This window comes from Haematobia irritans, chromosome 3, assembly GCF_050003625.1.
Source record: "Haematobia irritans isolate KBUSLIRL chromosome 3, ASM5000362v1, whole genome shotgun sequence".
In the NCBI taxonomy this organism is placed as follows: domain Eukaryota; kingdom Metazoa; phylum Arthropoda; class Insecta; order Diptera; family Muscidae; genus Haematobia; species Haematobia irritans.
Genome location: NC_134399.1, coordinates 36,126,697 through 36,140,820, shown reverse-complemented (window position 1 = coordinate 36,140,820; position 14,124 = coordinate 36,126,697). Strand labels below are relative to the sequence as shown.

The following is a 14,124-nucleotide window of genomic DNA, read 5'->3' as shown; positions in this document are numbered from 1 at the left end:
AACTAATGTTTTATTTCATAAAATTGAATAAAAAAATAGACATCAAAATAACTCGACAATAAAGCAACTAAAAGTACCCTACGGAAAATTGGTGCAAATTGCCACTGACGGACCTATCACAGAACTGGTACCTTTGCTCCAGTTAGTTGCAATTTTCACATTTAGTGAAATAAAATTATCAGAATAACCTTTTGTTCGACATATTTCAAAAGTTTTTTTTCATTTCGGGTTCGATTAGGCGCCCAAATTGAAAGAGATTTCTAAGAGTTTGTCCGAGACTGGTTCCTGAGGACCTGTTTATGGGTTGCTCCTGCTAAATTGTCCCAGGACGTGTAGAAGTAAAAAACTTGTCTCCTTTATATAGCTTCCAGCAAATGTGAAGTAGTTGAGATGATAACACAATTTTTGGCCTACATAGGGGTGAAGGGTATAATATAGTCGGCCCCGCCCGACTTTAGACTTTACTTACTTGTTTTTTACTAACATTGTGTTTCTTCCCAGGCTGTTAGCCGATTTAATTTTTAATTCCAGCGATTTTGTAGAAGTACAAAAAATTTCTCCAAATCGTTTCAGATAAAAAATATTTGTATATGGGAATATAAACCTTGATAATAACTCCCAACAAATTTGAAGGAGTTAAGATGGTAACACAAATTTTGGCCTACATAATGGTGAAGGGTATAATATAGTCGGCCCCGCCTGACTTTAGACTTTACTTACTTGTTTTTATTATTAAGGAACTGAGAAAATAATTATAATTATTCCATATGCACTTTTTCGACTCACTTTATGTACGTATGAGACAACGATGGAAAAATTAACACAATTTTCTATGCAAGTATAAAAACAGTATCATTTTATTGTCTTTAAATAATTTTCATAATTCCCTATTAACATCGAACGAAACCACTGTGCAACTGAAATTTCTCATTATTATACGGGTAGATATTGCATTACTTTGTAATAAATACTCTTTTCAATATTATTTAACGAAAATCTGTTGTGGCTGCTGGCAATAAAAGTATTAAATTACAAGAGTGTAACTAAAATTGACCAACATTTGGCGGGGAATACCAACATCTGGGAATTGGGGCTTTTGGGACAATTACCGGTGGCTCTGATGCATTTGATGATAATGAAATTTTTCACAATCGCCGAAACAGTAGCCATTTCCTCACCTCATGAAAACACAACAAAACAAAACGCTAACACATTTTACGCCCGGTGAATGGTAAGTAAACTTTCAAGAGCAGCCATAAGTGGTCCATCCAGCAAAACGTAAAGTACCAATGAGCAAATATGGCTAGCCAACAAACAGCCCATAAACATTGCAATCTGAAAAGACGGAAAACGATCATAGACAGTTTATATGCCATGGAAACCGTTACAAATATTGTTGGATAACTTACAATTTGACCAGTTGACCAATAGATTGGTACATCACCGGTAAATAGTATTAGGCGTATTATGATCGGAGCAATGAGCACATTAATCGGTGTGAGTTTTTCCAATGCGCTGGCATATTTGAAGCTTAGAAATTTATTAATGAAATCTGTTTTACACAAAAACACAAGAGAAAGCAGGCAAAAAATAATATCTTAATAATAATCATAAAAATAAATCAAAATGAAAATTTAAATAAAAACAAATAAAACTGAAAAATAATAAATATTGTCAAAAATACCAAGTACTCTCGGAGAAGAAAATCTACGAAAATTTTCTATAACAGATTTGTCTTTATTTTAGTTAAAATTATTCCAATTTAAGAATTTTTTCTTTTAAATTTCTTGTTTACTTTTAAGGCTTATATGAGAAATGAGAAATTTAATATAAATAAAGTACACAATTTTTCTAAATTCAAAATTCGCATAAACTTGTTTTAAAAAAATTAAAATGAGTAAAGTTTACTTCAATTGTGTCGGTCTTGAACATATCAATAATTTTAATTCAAATATTTTTCCTTCAAAATATGAAATTAAAAAAAAAAAATAATTTATTTATTCTATATACTAGGGACCTTCCAATTATTATTTGACTGGATACTTACCTCCATTATTAGACAAAGCAGTTACAATAATCCAAAATATTATAAAATTCCAAACTAAATGGGTGATAACAGTCAGAGAAGCCTTCAGCCATTTGCCCAATTGCAAGATTACAAATTGCGTACCATAAAAATAGAATACTAGTAGAGAAATAACCAAAATCCAACCTAAGAATACAAAAAACAACGTTACACAGAAAAAAATATCACAAATATATTTCCTATTATAAAGGTAATTGAAGCTGAAAACTTTTTCAATTAAAAACTTAATTGGAACAATTAACTTTTTAATCAAACTCGAAACATTAAGCCAATTAGGCCAAGATTGAACATTGTTAAAAATTTCAAATTTTGTACCAGAAAGTGGTGATTTGCGGAAAGCATTGATTTTTTGTCATGTTGCACAACAAACAATTTATGACCTTTTAACAGCTACGGGAAAGATTCAAAACTGTGGATGTGTATGTGGATGAAAAAAAAACGCTAATTTCATACCGGTATACCTGCTATACAATTAACTTTTTAATCAAAGTAGAAACATTAATTTTTAATCAAAAAATTAATTGATACGATTAAGTTTTTAATCAAAATCTGAAGAATAAGTCATTTAAAAAAGATGGCATTTTTTGTCAACTTTGTCATTCCGTTTGTAACACATTGAAATATTGCTCTCAGTCGCCATAAAGTATATATATTCTGGGTCGTGGTGAAATTCTGAGTCGATCTGAGCATGTCCGTCCGTCCGTCTGTTGAAATCGCGCTAACTTCCGAACGAAACAAGCTATAACTTGAAACTTGGCACAAGTAGTTGTTATTGATGTAGGTCGGATGGTATTGCAAATGGGCCATATCGGTCCACTTTTACGTATAGCCCCCCTATAAACGAACCCCCAAATTTGGCTTGCAGACCCTCTAAGAGAAGCAAATTTCATCCGATCCAGCTGAAATTTGGTACATGGTGTTAGTATATGGTCTCTAACAACCACGACAAAATTGGTCCGCATCGCTCCATAATTATATATAGCCCCCATATAAACCGATCCCCCGATTTGGCTTTCGGAGCCTCTAAGAGAAGCAAATTTCATCCGATCCGTCTGAAATTTGGTACATGGTGTAAGTATATGGTCTCTAATGGCCATGCAAAAAGTGGTCCACATCGGTCCATAATTATATATAGCTCCCATATAAACCGATCCCCAGATTTGACCTCCGGAGCCCCTTGGAAGAGCAAAATTCATCCGATTCGGTTGAAATTTGGTACGTGATGTTAGTATATGGTATCCAACAACCATGCAGGAATTGGTTCATATCAATCCATAATTATATATAGCACCCATATAAACCGATCCCCAGATTTGACCTCCGGTGCCTTTTGGAGAAACAAAATTCATCCGATCTGGTTGAAATTTTGTACTTGGTGGTAGTATATGATATTTAACAACCATGCCAAAAGTGGTCCATATCAGTCCATAATCATATATAGCCCCCATATAAACCGATCCCGAGATTTGGTTTTGGAGCCTCTTGGAGGGGCAAATTTCATCCGAGTCAGTTGAAATTTGGTACATTGTGCTAGTATATGGCCGTTAACAACCATGCCTATTTATAGTTATATATAGCCCTAAGATAAATCGATCCCCAATCACACAAAAATTAGTCCATATCAATAATTGTATATAGCCCCTATATAAGCGACCCCCATATTTCAATTCTGGCTCCCTACGTATCGTGCAAAAGTCCATATCGATTCGTAATTATTTGTAGACCTACCTACACATACCTTTTTTTGTCTAATATATACCACGTATGGACTAACTCACAATTTAGAAAACGATTTAAGATATGTAACACAACCCACACGCAAAGAAAAAAAACGTTTGGAAAACCTGTACCGAAAACGTTTTTCTTTTGTTAGAGTTTTTTGAATTGCTCCGAAAATTTTAAACTTTTATCACCAAAAAAATTCGTTTGTTACAAAGTTTTTATTTTTTCAATAAAAAAAGTTATTTTTGAAACAACAACAGAGCCCATTTCGTTTATATCAAACACTGTTCTTTTCAGACTTTTGGTCTTTAATAAAACACATTTTACAGTTCAAAATTTAATATAGTACAATGTAATGTTGAACATTTTTTTCGGAATCTTCCGAACATATGTAGAATGTTTGTAAAAAAAAAAAAAAAAAAAAAAAACTGTGGTCGAAGCAGGGATCGAACCCACGACCCTTGGCATGAGAGTCAGACGTAGCAACCACTGCTCCACGGTGCCAAACTAAATGTTTGTTTCTGTTAAATAAACTTTGTTTATTCGGTTCGTGGGCGCCGCAAGCTATGCTATATAAATATAACTTATATGGATATTTATCTATAGATGACCATAACAGGTACATAGCTCAGTGGTTAGTGTGTTGGCTTACAAAGTGCATGGTCCGCGGTTCGATTCTCCGTCCAGGCGAAAGGTAAAAAAATTTTAAAAATTTATAAAATCGTATAATTTCTTCTACATTGTTTGTATTACAGAAAAAGGTGCTAAGAACTAAAAATATTCGTGGAAGTGAGAAAGATGTGAGGGACAATGCAATTAGCCAGAAAAAAAAAATTTTTTGAGTTAGTCTTTATGAAATTGTTTTTACATCCTGGAAAAGAATAAACGTTTATCACAAAAAGTATATACTTTTCTTCCAAATACACTTCCTTACAGCGAAAAGCAAATGAGAAACGAACTTTGTTTGTCTAAAATTTCGTTTGGGAGGAAAGAATTATTTTTTTGCGTGCAAGTAATTCGATTGTGGATGACAGTCATTCGTAGAAGTTTTTACGCAATCCATGGTGGAGGGTACATAAGATTCGGCCTGGCCGAACTTACGGCCGTTTATACTTTTTTGTAATACAACAAATTAATGTATTTTAATAAAACAGAAAGTGATTGAAAATAGTTCAATCTTTAATGAAAAAAAAAATAATTGATGCAATATTTTAATCAAACTAAGAACAAGGTTAGTTAAGACAAGTATATACAGCAGTAAGTTCGGCCGGGCCGAATTTTTAATACCCACCACCATTAATCAAATATAACAGTTTACTTTGAAAACTCTTCGTCGTAGCGGGTTTCTTGATAATATATAGAATTTAAGGGGGTTTGATGACAAATCTTCTCCCAAGCAAATCAGTTCAACCAGATTCTACCTATGAAGACTAACATAGATCAGATTCTGGATTTATGAGAACCAATTTTGTTTGAGTTTTAGAGAAATCATAAACATATCGTGTATATGATGAAATAACGCCTTGATTTGAAGTCTTAAATCTGTAGATTTTTTCCGACATTATTTAAATGAATACGATGAGTAAAATCTGGAAATTTTACTTCCAATTTCAGGCAATTTTCATGACCAGTGCGCCTGTTATACCCTGAAAGAAGTGTTTTCTTTTCTGCGGAACGAAATTTTAGACAAGCAAAGTTTTCTTTTGACACAAATTTTAGAGACAATCGTTGAATCGCTTATCAAAAATTCGGATTAGTTTGCTCTAAACGAAAATACTTTATACGAAAGGGGAATTTCGTTTCTCTAAAATTTCATTCCGGAGGAAAATATTTTTTCTTTGGGTGTACCCTCAAGAAGTTAAATCGGTCTATATCGATGCCTTACCAAACGGACCGTTAAAAATAAATGCGATACAGATTTTAGAGGATCTAAAATTCCAGTATATTTACATTTTGGTGCAAATCGGATAAAAACTACGGTTTCTAGAAGTCCAAGGAGTTAAATCTGGAAATCGGTCTATGTGGAGGCTATACTAAAACATGGGTCGACACACACCGTATTCGGCTGACCTATTTGTGGTCAGCCGGATTTTAGAAGTCCTAGAAATAAATTCGGGAGTTAGGTCTATATGGGGGCTATACCAAAACATGGACCAATACTCCCCACCTCTTAATGTTTCTCAAATACCTCTAGAATTCCACTTTCAGACGAATTGGGTGAAAACTACTAGAATTCGTAGAAGTAAAATCGGGAGATCAGTCTATATAGGGGCTATACACCTCAATTTCGGCACACCTATTTGTGGTCCCAAAATACCTCTAGATTTCCAATTTCAGACAAATCGGGTAATAAATACAGTTTACAGAAGCCTAAGAATAAATATCGGGAGATCGATCTATATGGCGGCTATACCAAAACATGGACCGATACGGACCATTTTCGACACACCACTTTATGGTCCTAAAATACCTCTAGATTTTCAATTTCAGACAAATCGGGTAGTAAATACAGTTTCTAGAAGCCCAAGAAGCAAAATTGGGAGATCGGTGTATATGGAGGCTATACCAAAACATGGACCGATGGGCCCCATTTTCGGCACATCTTTTTATGGTCCTCAGGTACTTCTAGATTTTCAAGTTCAGGCAAATTGGATAAAAACTACGGTTTTTATAAGCCCAAGACCCCAAATTGGGAAGTCGGTTTATATGGGGACTATATCAAAACTTGGACCGATATAGCCCATCTTCGAACTTGACCTGCCTGCAAACACAAAACGAATCTGTGCCAAATTTCAGGACGATAGCGCCATTTTTGAAGGCTATAGCGTGATTACTACAGACAGACAGACGGACTGACGGACATGCTTATATCGTCTTAGAATTTCTCCCTGATCAAGAATATATATATATATACTTTATATAGTCGGAAATCGATATTTCGATGTGTTACAAACGGAATGACAAGCTTATTATACCCCCATCACCATTCTATGATGGTGGGTATAAAAATGAGTAAACGTTTCCGCGGTTTTTATTAAACAATGAATTGAAAAATTGTTTAACTGAATTAATTAAAAAGTTAATTGGAATTTGGATTGAATTTAAAAACTTAATTGTCTTTTGCAATCAACATCAATTAAATTTTTTTCAAAACAAATCAATTAATTTGTTAATCAAATATTTTTTCATGTTCAATTAAAAGAGTGATTGATACTATCATTTTCGCGATTAAAAAATTAATTGGATTTGTTTGGACAAACTAATCTAGGTTAGGTTAGGTTATGTGACAGCCCGATGTATCAGGCTCACTTAGACTATTCAGTCCATTGTGATACCACAGTGGTGAACTTCTCTCTTATCACTGAGTGCTGCCCGATTCCATGTTAAGCTCAATGACAAGGGACCTCCTTTTTATAGCCGAGTCCGAACGGCGTTCCACATTGCAGTGAAACCACTTAGAGAAGCTTTGAAACCCCCAGAAATGTCACCAGCATTACTGAGGTGGGATAATCCACCGTTGAAAAACTTTTTGGTGTTAGGTCGAAGTAGGAATCGAACCCACGACCTTGTGTATGCAAGGCGGGTATGCTAAACATTGCACCACGGTGGCTCCCTATTATGGTCCTAAAATACCTCCAGATTTCTAATTTCAGGCGAATTGGATAAGAATTACGATTTCTATAAGCCCAAGATCCCAAATCGGGAGGTCGGTTTATATGGGGACTATATCAAAACCTGGGCCGATATAGCCCATCTTCGAACTTGACCTGCCTGCAGACGTGATTACAACAGACAGACAGACGGACATTGTTATATGGTCTTAGAATTTCTTCCTGATCAAGAATATATATACTTCACATAGTCGGAAATCGATATTTCGATGTGTTACAAACGGAATGACAAGTTTTTTATTCTATGATGGTGGGTATAAAAATGAGTAAACGTTTCCGCTGTTTTTATTAAACAATGAATTGAAAAATTGTTTAACTGATTTAATTAAAAAGTTAATTGGAACTTGGATTGAAGTTTAACTAAATAATCAACTCCTCTTTCTCCATAAGAAGTTAGCATAAAGTGAACAAAATTGAGTTATCTCTCCCAGCCAGATCTATACTAAAGGCTGTGGAAAAGTTCATTCGCCCGAACTGAAACATGTACAGTCTAGGCGTGTATAGATTTGTATCTGGCGTTTTCTTTTCAATGGTTCCATAGATCAAATTCCTCGATGTAATTTGTCCATAAAGCTGGAGAAATAATTAATTGTGAAATTAAAATATCATGCATTTGGACGTTAGTCGCCTGTTTCGGTATCAGGCTAACATGAAAAATAATCAACTAAAAAATTATTGAGTTTTCCAAACGACATAAATTAAAATTTCGATTGAATCAATTAAAAACTTAATTGTCTTTTGCAATCAACATCAATTAAATTTTTAATTGAAAATTTCAAAACAAATCAATTTTTTAATCAAATATTTTTTCATGCCCAATTAAAACTGCGATTGATACTATTACATTCGCGATTGAAGATAATTCAATTAAAAAATTAATTGGATTAATTAAAGTCGTGATTGAATAATAATTTTTTGTTGTTTGCATACACACGCAAACATATATAATGGATTTGTTTGGACAAACTAATCTAAATACACATACACAGTCTCACACAAGTTTACATACGATTAAAGGATTTGTATTTTATTTAAATAATAAAATATTATAAACTATGCATATACATGCTTTAATTTTTGTAAAATAATTTGAAAAACAAAGTATTTGTTAATTTTTAACAAACATTTTTTAGTGTGGTTTATAAACAACAACAAGAAACATGTTTAGTTAGAAGGTTAAAAACTCAGGGGTATGTAAACTTGTGTAAGACTGTGTACCTACTAGTATACCACCTGTGGAATAACAATGGATAGAATAGTCTAAGTGAGGCTGAAATATCGTGCTGCTACTATATTTAACCTAGCTAACATACACTGAAAAAAAACATTATCTTGAGGCCAAATATTTCTTGTTTTCCAAAAGTCAATAAACTTTTCAATGAAGTAATTAAGTCCTTAAAATTAAGTGAGTAGACCTAAAAATTCGTACCTTTACATGGAAAAAAATTTGTTTCTTTGACTAAGGTTAACTTGACTTTAACAATTCTAAAAATTCTTCCAAGTTAATGAAATTGTCTTTAAGTTAATTCAAAAGTAGGCCATGTCTTTCAACACTTTATATTAAAGAAGATTTTTGCCTAGAAACGTAGCATCATTTCTACTTGAAGTCGAGCTTGAATTTGGAAATTTAAGTAGTCATTAACAGTTTCAATCAATTTGTTTTAAAGCTCTTGAAGAATTTGACTTACCTGTTGCGAAGGCAACTATATGCATGCGTATATTATGATTCGCCCTATGAATCAGATGACCCAGATAAACACCCAAAATATACGGAACGATAAAGAGGCAAATATTATCCGAGACCAAATTGAAGTGGGTCAATTCGTATAATAACGTAGTGCTGAGATAATAAGACCAATAAAATGACATGTCATAATAAATATATAACATAGAATTGGGTTTAATTTACCTATATCCATATCGATGAGTTATACCCCAAATCCAAATAATTGCAGCTACTGCAGAGAATAAAACTATTGAAGCGCCCATTACAATGGCATAGTAAAATTGTAATTGCAGAAGTAGCATTAGCAAACATGACATTATATAAAAATGGATTTTCAAGGCTACGAACCAGGTCCATGGCATACACTAACAAATGTCCAAATGTTAGTTTAATTCCAAATTTTTAAACCAAAAATTTTTAAACATACCCGTTCGTTTAGCGGAAAGAAGGTATCCATATAAAATATATTGAATATTTGATTCTGTGAACAGTTCTTGTAATCTCGCGATGGTATTTCCAATGTTATATTGTAGTAGAAATACTTGTCCAAAAGTAGAGCAGAATATAGGGCAAATGTATAAGATGGGGTTAAGCTATAGAGAAGATATCACAATACAATTATAAGAAATAATTTAAGATAAAATACTAAGTAATTGTTAACATTATTTTCAGTAAAAAAAGTGACAGATTATGCAACTTAAATGGTAAAAAACTAATTTTATATAATACATATGTCTTTTAATATAAAATAATCATCTTTGAAATTTCCTGAATCTGAAGAAAATCATTTTTCTGTCCACGACTTTAATATTGTCTACACGCAGAGAAGGAATATGATCCAAGAGCAAAATGTTACGGAAAAAATGTCGAAACCATGTTCTTTTTTCGGAATTTATGTATCTAAAGGCATGTTACATTGGACAAGAAAAGAATATTTTTGCGAGAAAAATGCTACATCGTCGCTGTGAAAAGGTATCATGGTGCCCTTGAAACATTTTTGAGGTGATCATATTCCTTCTCTGGGTGTATAGAACATTTTCCCAATAATACTTGGCATTCAACCCCTCGATCCATGGGTTAGGTTAAAGTGGCAGCCCAATTAAGATTCAGGCTCACTTAGACTATTCAATCCATTGTGATACCACATTTAACTAAAAGTACCTATTACATATGGGCACTTCTATTTTTAACCACTGAACCTTCTCTATTATTTTCTTTGGTTGAACCAACCAGATTGTTCCAAAAACATTAACAGACTGCTTAAGTTAACGTTTTCCAGTTCCGCCAGTAATCTAATGCTACATGCCCCTAAAATTCGCTTACGCCTTACACAAAATGCAGGAAACTCACACAAGAGGCGTTTAATTGATTCCTTTTCCTCCGCATCATGACAGCTCATATAATAGTCATTATACTTCGCACCAATAGTTTTTGCAAATTCGCCTATCAGGCAGCGACCCGTTATAGCAGATATCAGGAGTGATATCTGACGTCTTGAGAACACTAGCATATCTAGTGTGTGGTTCAAGTTTAAATGGGACCATATTTGCTTGGTGTCGTTACAACCCTTGCAATTCTTCCATCGAACATTTGCCATCATGACAGCCTTCCCACGCAGTATGAGCTTGTAGGTAGCCAGATACATACCAACAGATTCTAGTTCCCCTGGAATACGTAAGGTAGTTCCTAGCCCTTCTAACTCATCTGCTTCGCAGTTCTCCGGTATGGTCCTATGGCCAGGCACCCATATTAGGTGAATATTATACTGCTCAGCCATCTCGTTGAGAGACTTGCGGCAGGCGATGGTCGTTTTCGAGTTAAGGAACACAGAGTCCAAGGATTTTATTGCAGGTTGACTGTCTGAGTATGTAGTAATGCCAACATTTTTTGGAACATTACTTCTCAGCCAATTCGCCACCTCTCTTATTGCTAATATTTCAGCCTGAAAAACACTACAGTGATTAGGTAATCTTTTCGCTATTCGAAGTTCCAGATCTTTATGATATACTCCGAAACCCAATTGTCCATCCAATTTGGAGCCATCAGTGTAGAAATCTATATATTCTTTATTCCCCGGGGTCTGTGTGCACCACGCCTCACTGTTGGGGATTAGAGTCTCAAACTTTTTGTCGAAAAGTGGATTCGCCAAAGTGTAATCCACTACGTTAGGCACATCTGGCATTATTTTGAGAACCGAACTGTGACCGTAACTTTTTTCCGACCACAGCGTTAGCTCGCGCAACCGCACAGCCATTGTTGCAGCTGACTATTTGGCCAAAATGTCTAAAGGCAATAGATGCAGCATGACATTAAGGGAATATGTTCCTGTCTTACTGAATGCGCCTGAGATACACAAGCACGCCATACGCTGAACTTTATCTAAACCTGTCGGTTACTGAAGTGCGGCCACGAGACTACAACACCATATAGCATTATAGGTCTAACCACTGCCGCGTATAGCCAATACACAATTTTCGGTTTTAGTTCCCACTTTTTTTCCTATTGCCTTTTTGCACGAGTACAAAGCTATCGTGGCTTTTCTCGCCCTTTCTTCAATATTAAGCCTAAAGTTCAGCTTCCTGTCCAGAATAACGCCAAGGTATTTTGCACACTCACCAAAGGGAATTTCAATACCCCCTAAGAATATGGGCTTAACCGTGGGAGTTTTGCGATCCTTGCAGTACATGACTAATTCTGTCTTTGCAGGATTTACTCCAAGACCATTCTCTTTCGCTCATTTCTCAGTCATCCGGAGGGCTCTCTGTATAACATCTCTGATTGTGGATGGGAATTTTCCCTTGACTGCTAGAGCCACATCGTCTGCGTTTGTCACCACTTTTATCCTTTCTTTTTCTAGGGAAACCAGAAGGTTGTTTATAGCAACATTCCAAAGAAGAGGTGATAGAACTCCTCCTTGGGGCGTGCCTCTGTTCACATACCTTTGTGTGTTTGCTTGTCCTAGTATGGCTGAAATACGTCTCCTCATTAGCAGTTCGTCTAGCAGCCTAAGTATATCTGGATCAACATTCAGAGTCGCCAGTCCATTTAATATCGAGCTCGGATGGACGTTATTGAATGCCCCTCGATGTCTAGAAACGCCACGATTGTGTATTCATTACCAGATAGTGAACCCCTCGATCCATTAATACACTCAAAAAAGTTTCTTTGAATTCAGTGATTTTGACCTTCCCTTAAGGAGCTTAGAATAGCTTCCGAACCAAAGATGGCGCTTCTTTAAAATAAAGACATTTTTTAAGGAACTATATATCTTTAATTCTTGGCTATATAAATGTAATAATCGGATACATATCTTTTCGTTCTCTTTTCTCGTAATAAATTTTAGCTAAAAATCTAAATTATAACAGATACTTTCTCAATGTCAAAAAGCTTTAAATCAAAAATGCAAAATCCTCAAAATGAATATCAGCATATTTTTTAAACTAATTCAAAGATTATTTCCTTAAATCCAAAATGTCTTTCTTTACTTTAAGGTAAATTTGCCTTCAAAGACATAAAAAAGCTTTAAGCAAAGATTATGATCTTTCTTTTGATTATTTTTTTTGTTAAGGAAAATTGTCCCTAATATAGTATAAATTGGGTATGGTAAAATGTAGATTGCATAATCTTTTATATTAAAACATTGGTGACCATTGGTGGTTTTTCAGGCAATTATAAAGCAATCACACTTGAATCCCATCTAGAATAACATTATTTCTGAATGTAAAGATCAGTGTCAAAAACCAGTGAACCAGGAACCAGGAAGGAAATTTTTGGTTAATTTAAAAAAAAAAATAGGATAATTTTAGAAAATTTTTAAAACTGTATTACAAACGCAGATGTCACACGGATTTCACACAAAAATAAGTAAATAGGTCTTTTTCGAAAAATTCAAGAACAAATTTCGTAGTTTGAAGGAAAAAATTGGAGTTAAAAATTGCGCAAATATCTTAAGTGTCATATGAAGTAAAAAAATAAATATATTCCAAGAAACTATTTCAAAACATAATAATTCCAAAAACTAAAATATAAAAATATAATTAAATTTTTTAGTGTCATATCGGGTTCATTTTTTTTTGATGGCAGCATTTTTCTGGCTCTTGTCCCCATATTGGAACACTTTCGTTCCCAAAAATGCATAATTTAAATTAATATTTATCACAAAAATCCCTAATAAAGTGTGGACAAATTTTTGTGAAAAAAATAAAGCAATTTGCTCTGCTATAGAAAATCATTTATAATTTAAAAATTGAAAAAAAATAAAAGGAAAATTCTGTGTCCGCTTCTGGTCTTTGGTTATTTTTTAATAAAGATTTGTATTAAGTTCGAGTTAGCCACAAAAATCGCCAATTTTTCACAAGTACTTTTCTCTAATAATCCATTATAAATAATATAAATTTTGTGAAAAATTGCGTTTGGGTATTCCCCATCAATTTTTAATACAATTTGCATCAATGAGGTATTTATTTTTTTTTATTGTTTTTACTGTTTTTTTTTTTTTATTTTAGCGCCTAAACTGGAACTTAATACCCACCTTAATGTAGAAATAAATAATCAAGTAGCCAACATAAAAATTTCGTCCCCATACTTGAAAGGAAAAAAATGCCCAAATACCCGCTGCACTGAGCGAGCGTTTCAGAAATAATGGCAACCTGAAGTTGGTTGCCATACATATCAGCCACACTGTATACCTAACCTAACCTAACTGAGTTTAGAAAGTACTTTTTATAAGTAAGTTTTAAACGTTCTTTTTACAAGTGTAATGATTAAATTCCTTGCCTCTATATATCCGGTTGCGTACGATCAAATTTCTGAAGAGATTATAATGTAACGCGTAAAAGTATGCTTTCACCACAACTTTGAAAAGAATTTTGTGGAGACATATTGAAGTGGAGATATATATAAAAAAATTAAATAATGTG

The 14,124-nt window shown here is 33.9% G+C and overlaps 1 protein-coding gene across 1 annotated transcript; it reads right to left on the bottom strand.

The window, feature by feature from the left end:
* Positions 1-897: 897 nt before the first annotated feature.
* LOC142230841 (uncharacterized) lies at positions 898-9,567 on the bottom strand. Its single transcript, XM_075301464.1, has 5 exons — positions 9,389-9,567; positions 9,168-9,319; positions 2,048-2,212; positions 1,410-1,552; positions 898-1,335 (listed from the first exon to the last, which is right to left on the bottom strand). Exons 1-5 carry the CDS (start codon positions 9,565-9,567, stop codon positions 1,216-1,218), a joined length of 759 nt encoding a protein of 252 aa, XP_075157579.1. The 3' UTR covers positions 898-1,215.
* Positions 9,568-14,124: the final 4,557 nt, after the last annotated feature.

Excerpts from the sequence above, each read along its gene's own strand:
- LOC142230841 (XM_075301464.1), bottom strand. The coding sequence starts at position 9,567 with ATGCCATGGACCTGGTTCGTAGCCTTGAAAATCCATTTTTATATAATG. Across the intron at positions 9,320-9,388 it reads ACTCATCGATATGGATATAG|CACTACGTTATTATACGAAT; the intron begins GTAAATTAAACC and ends TTATTATCTCAG. Across the intron at positions 1,553-2,047 it reads TGCTTTGTCTAATAATGGAG|ATTTCATTAATAAATTTCTA; the intron begins GTAAGTATCCAG and ends TGTGTAAAACAG.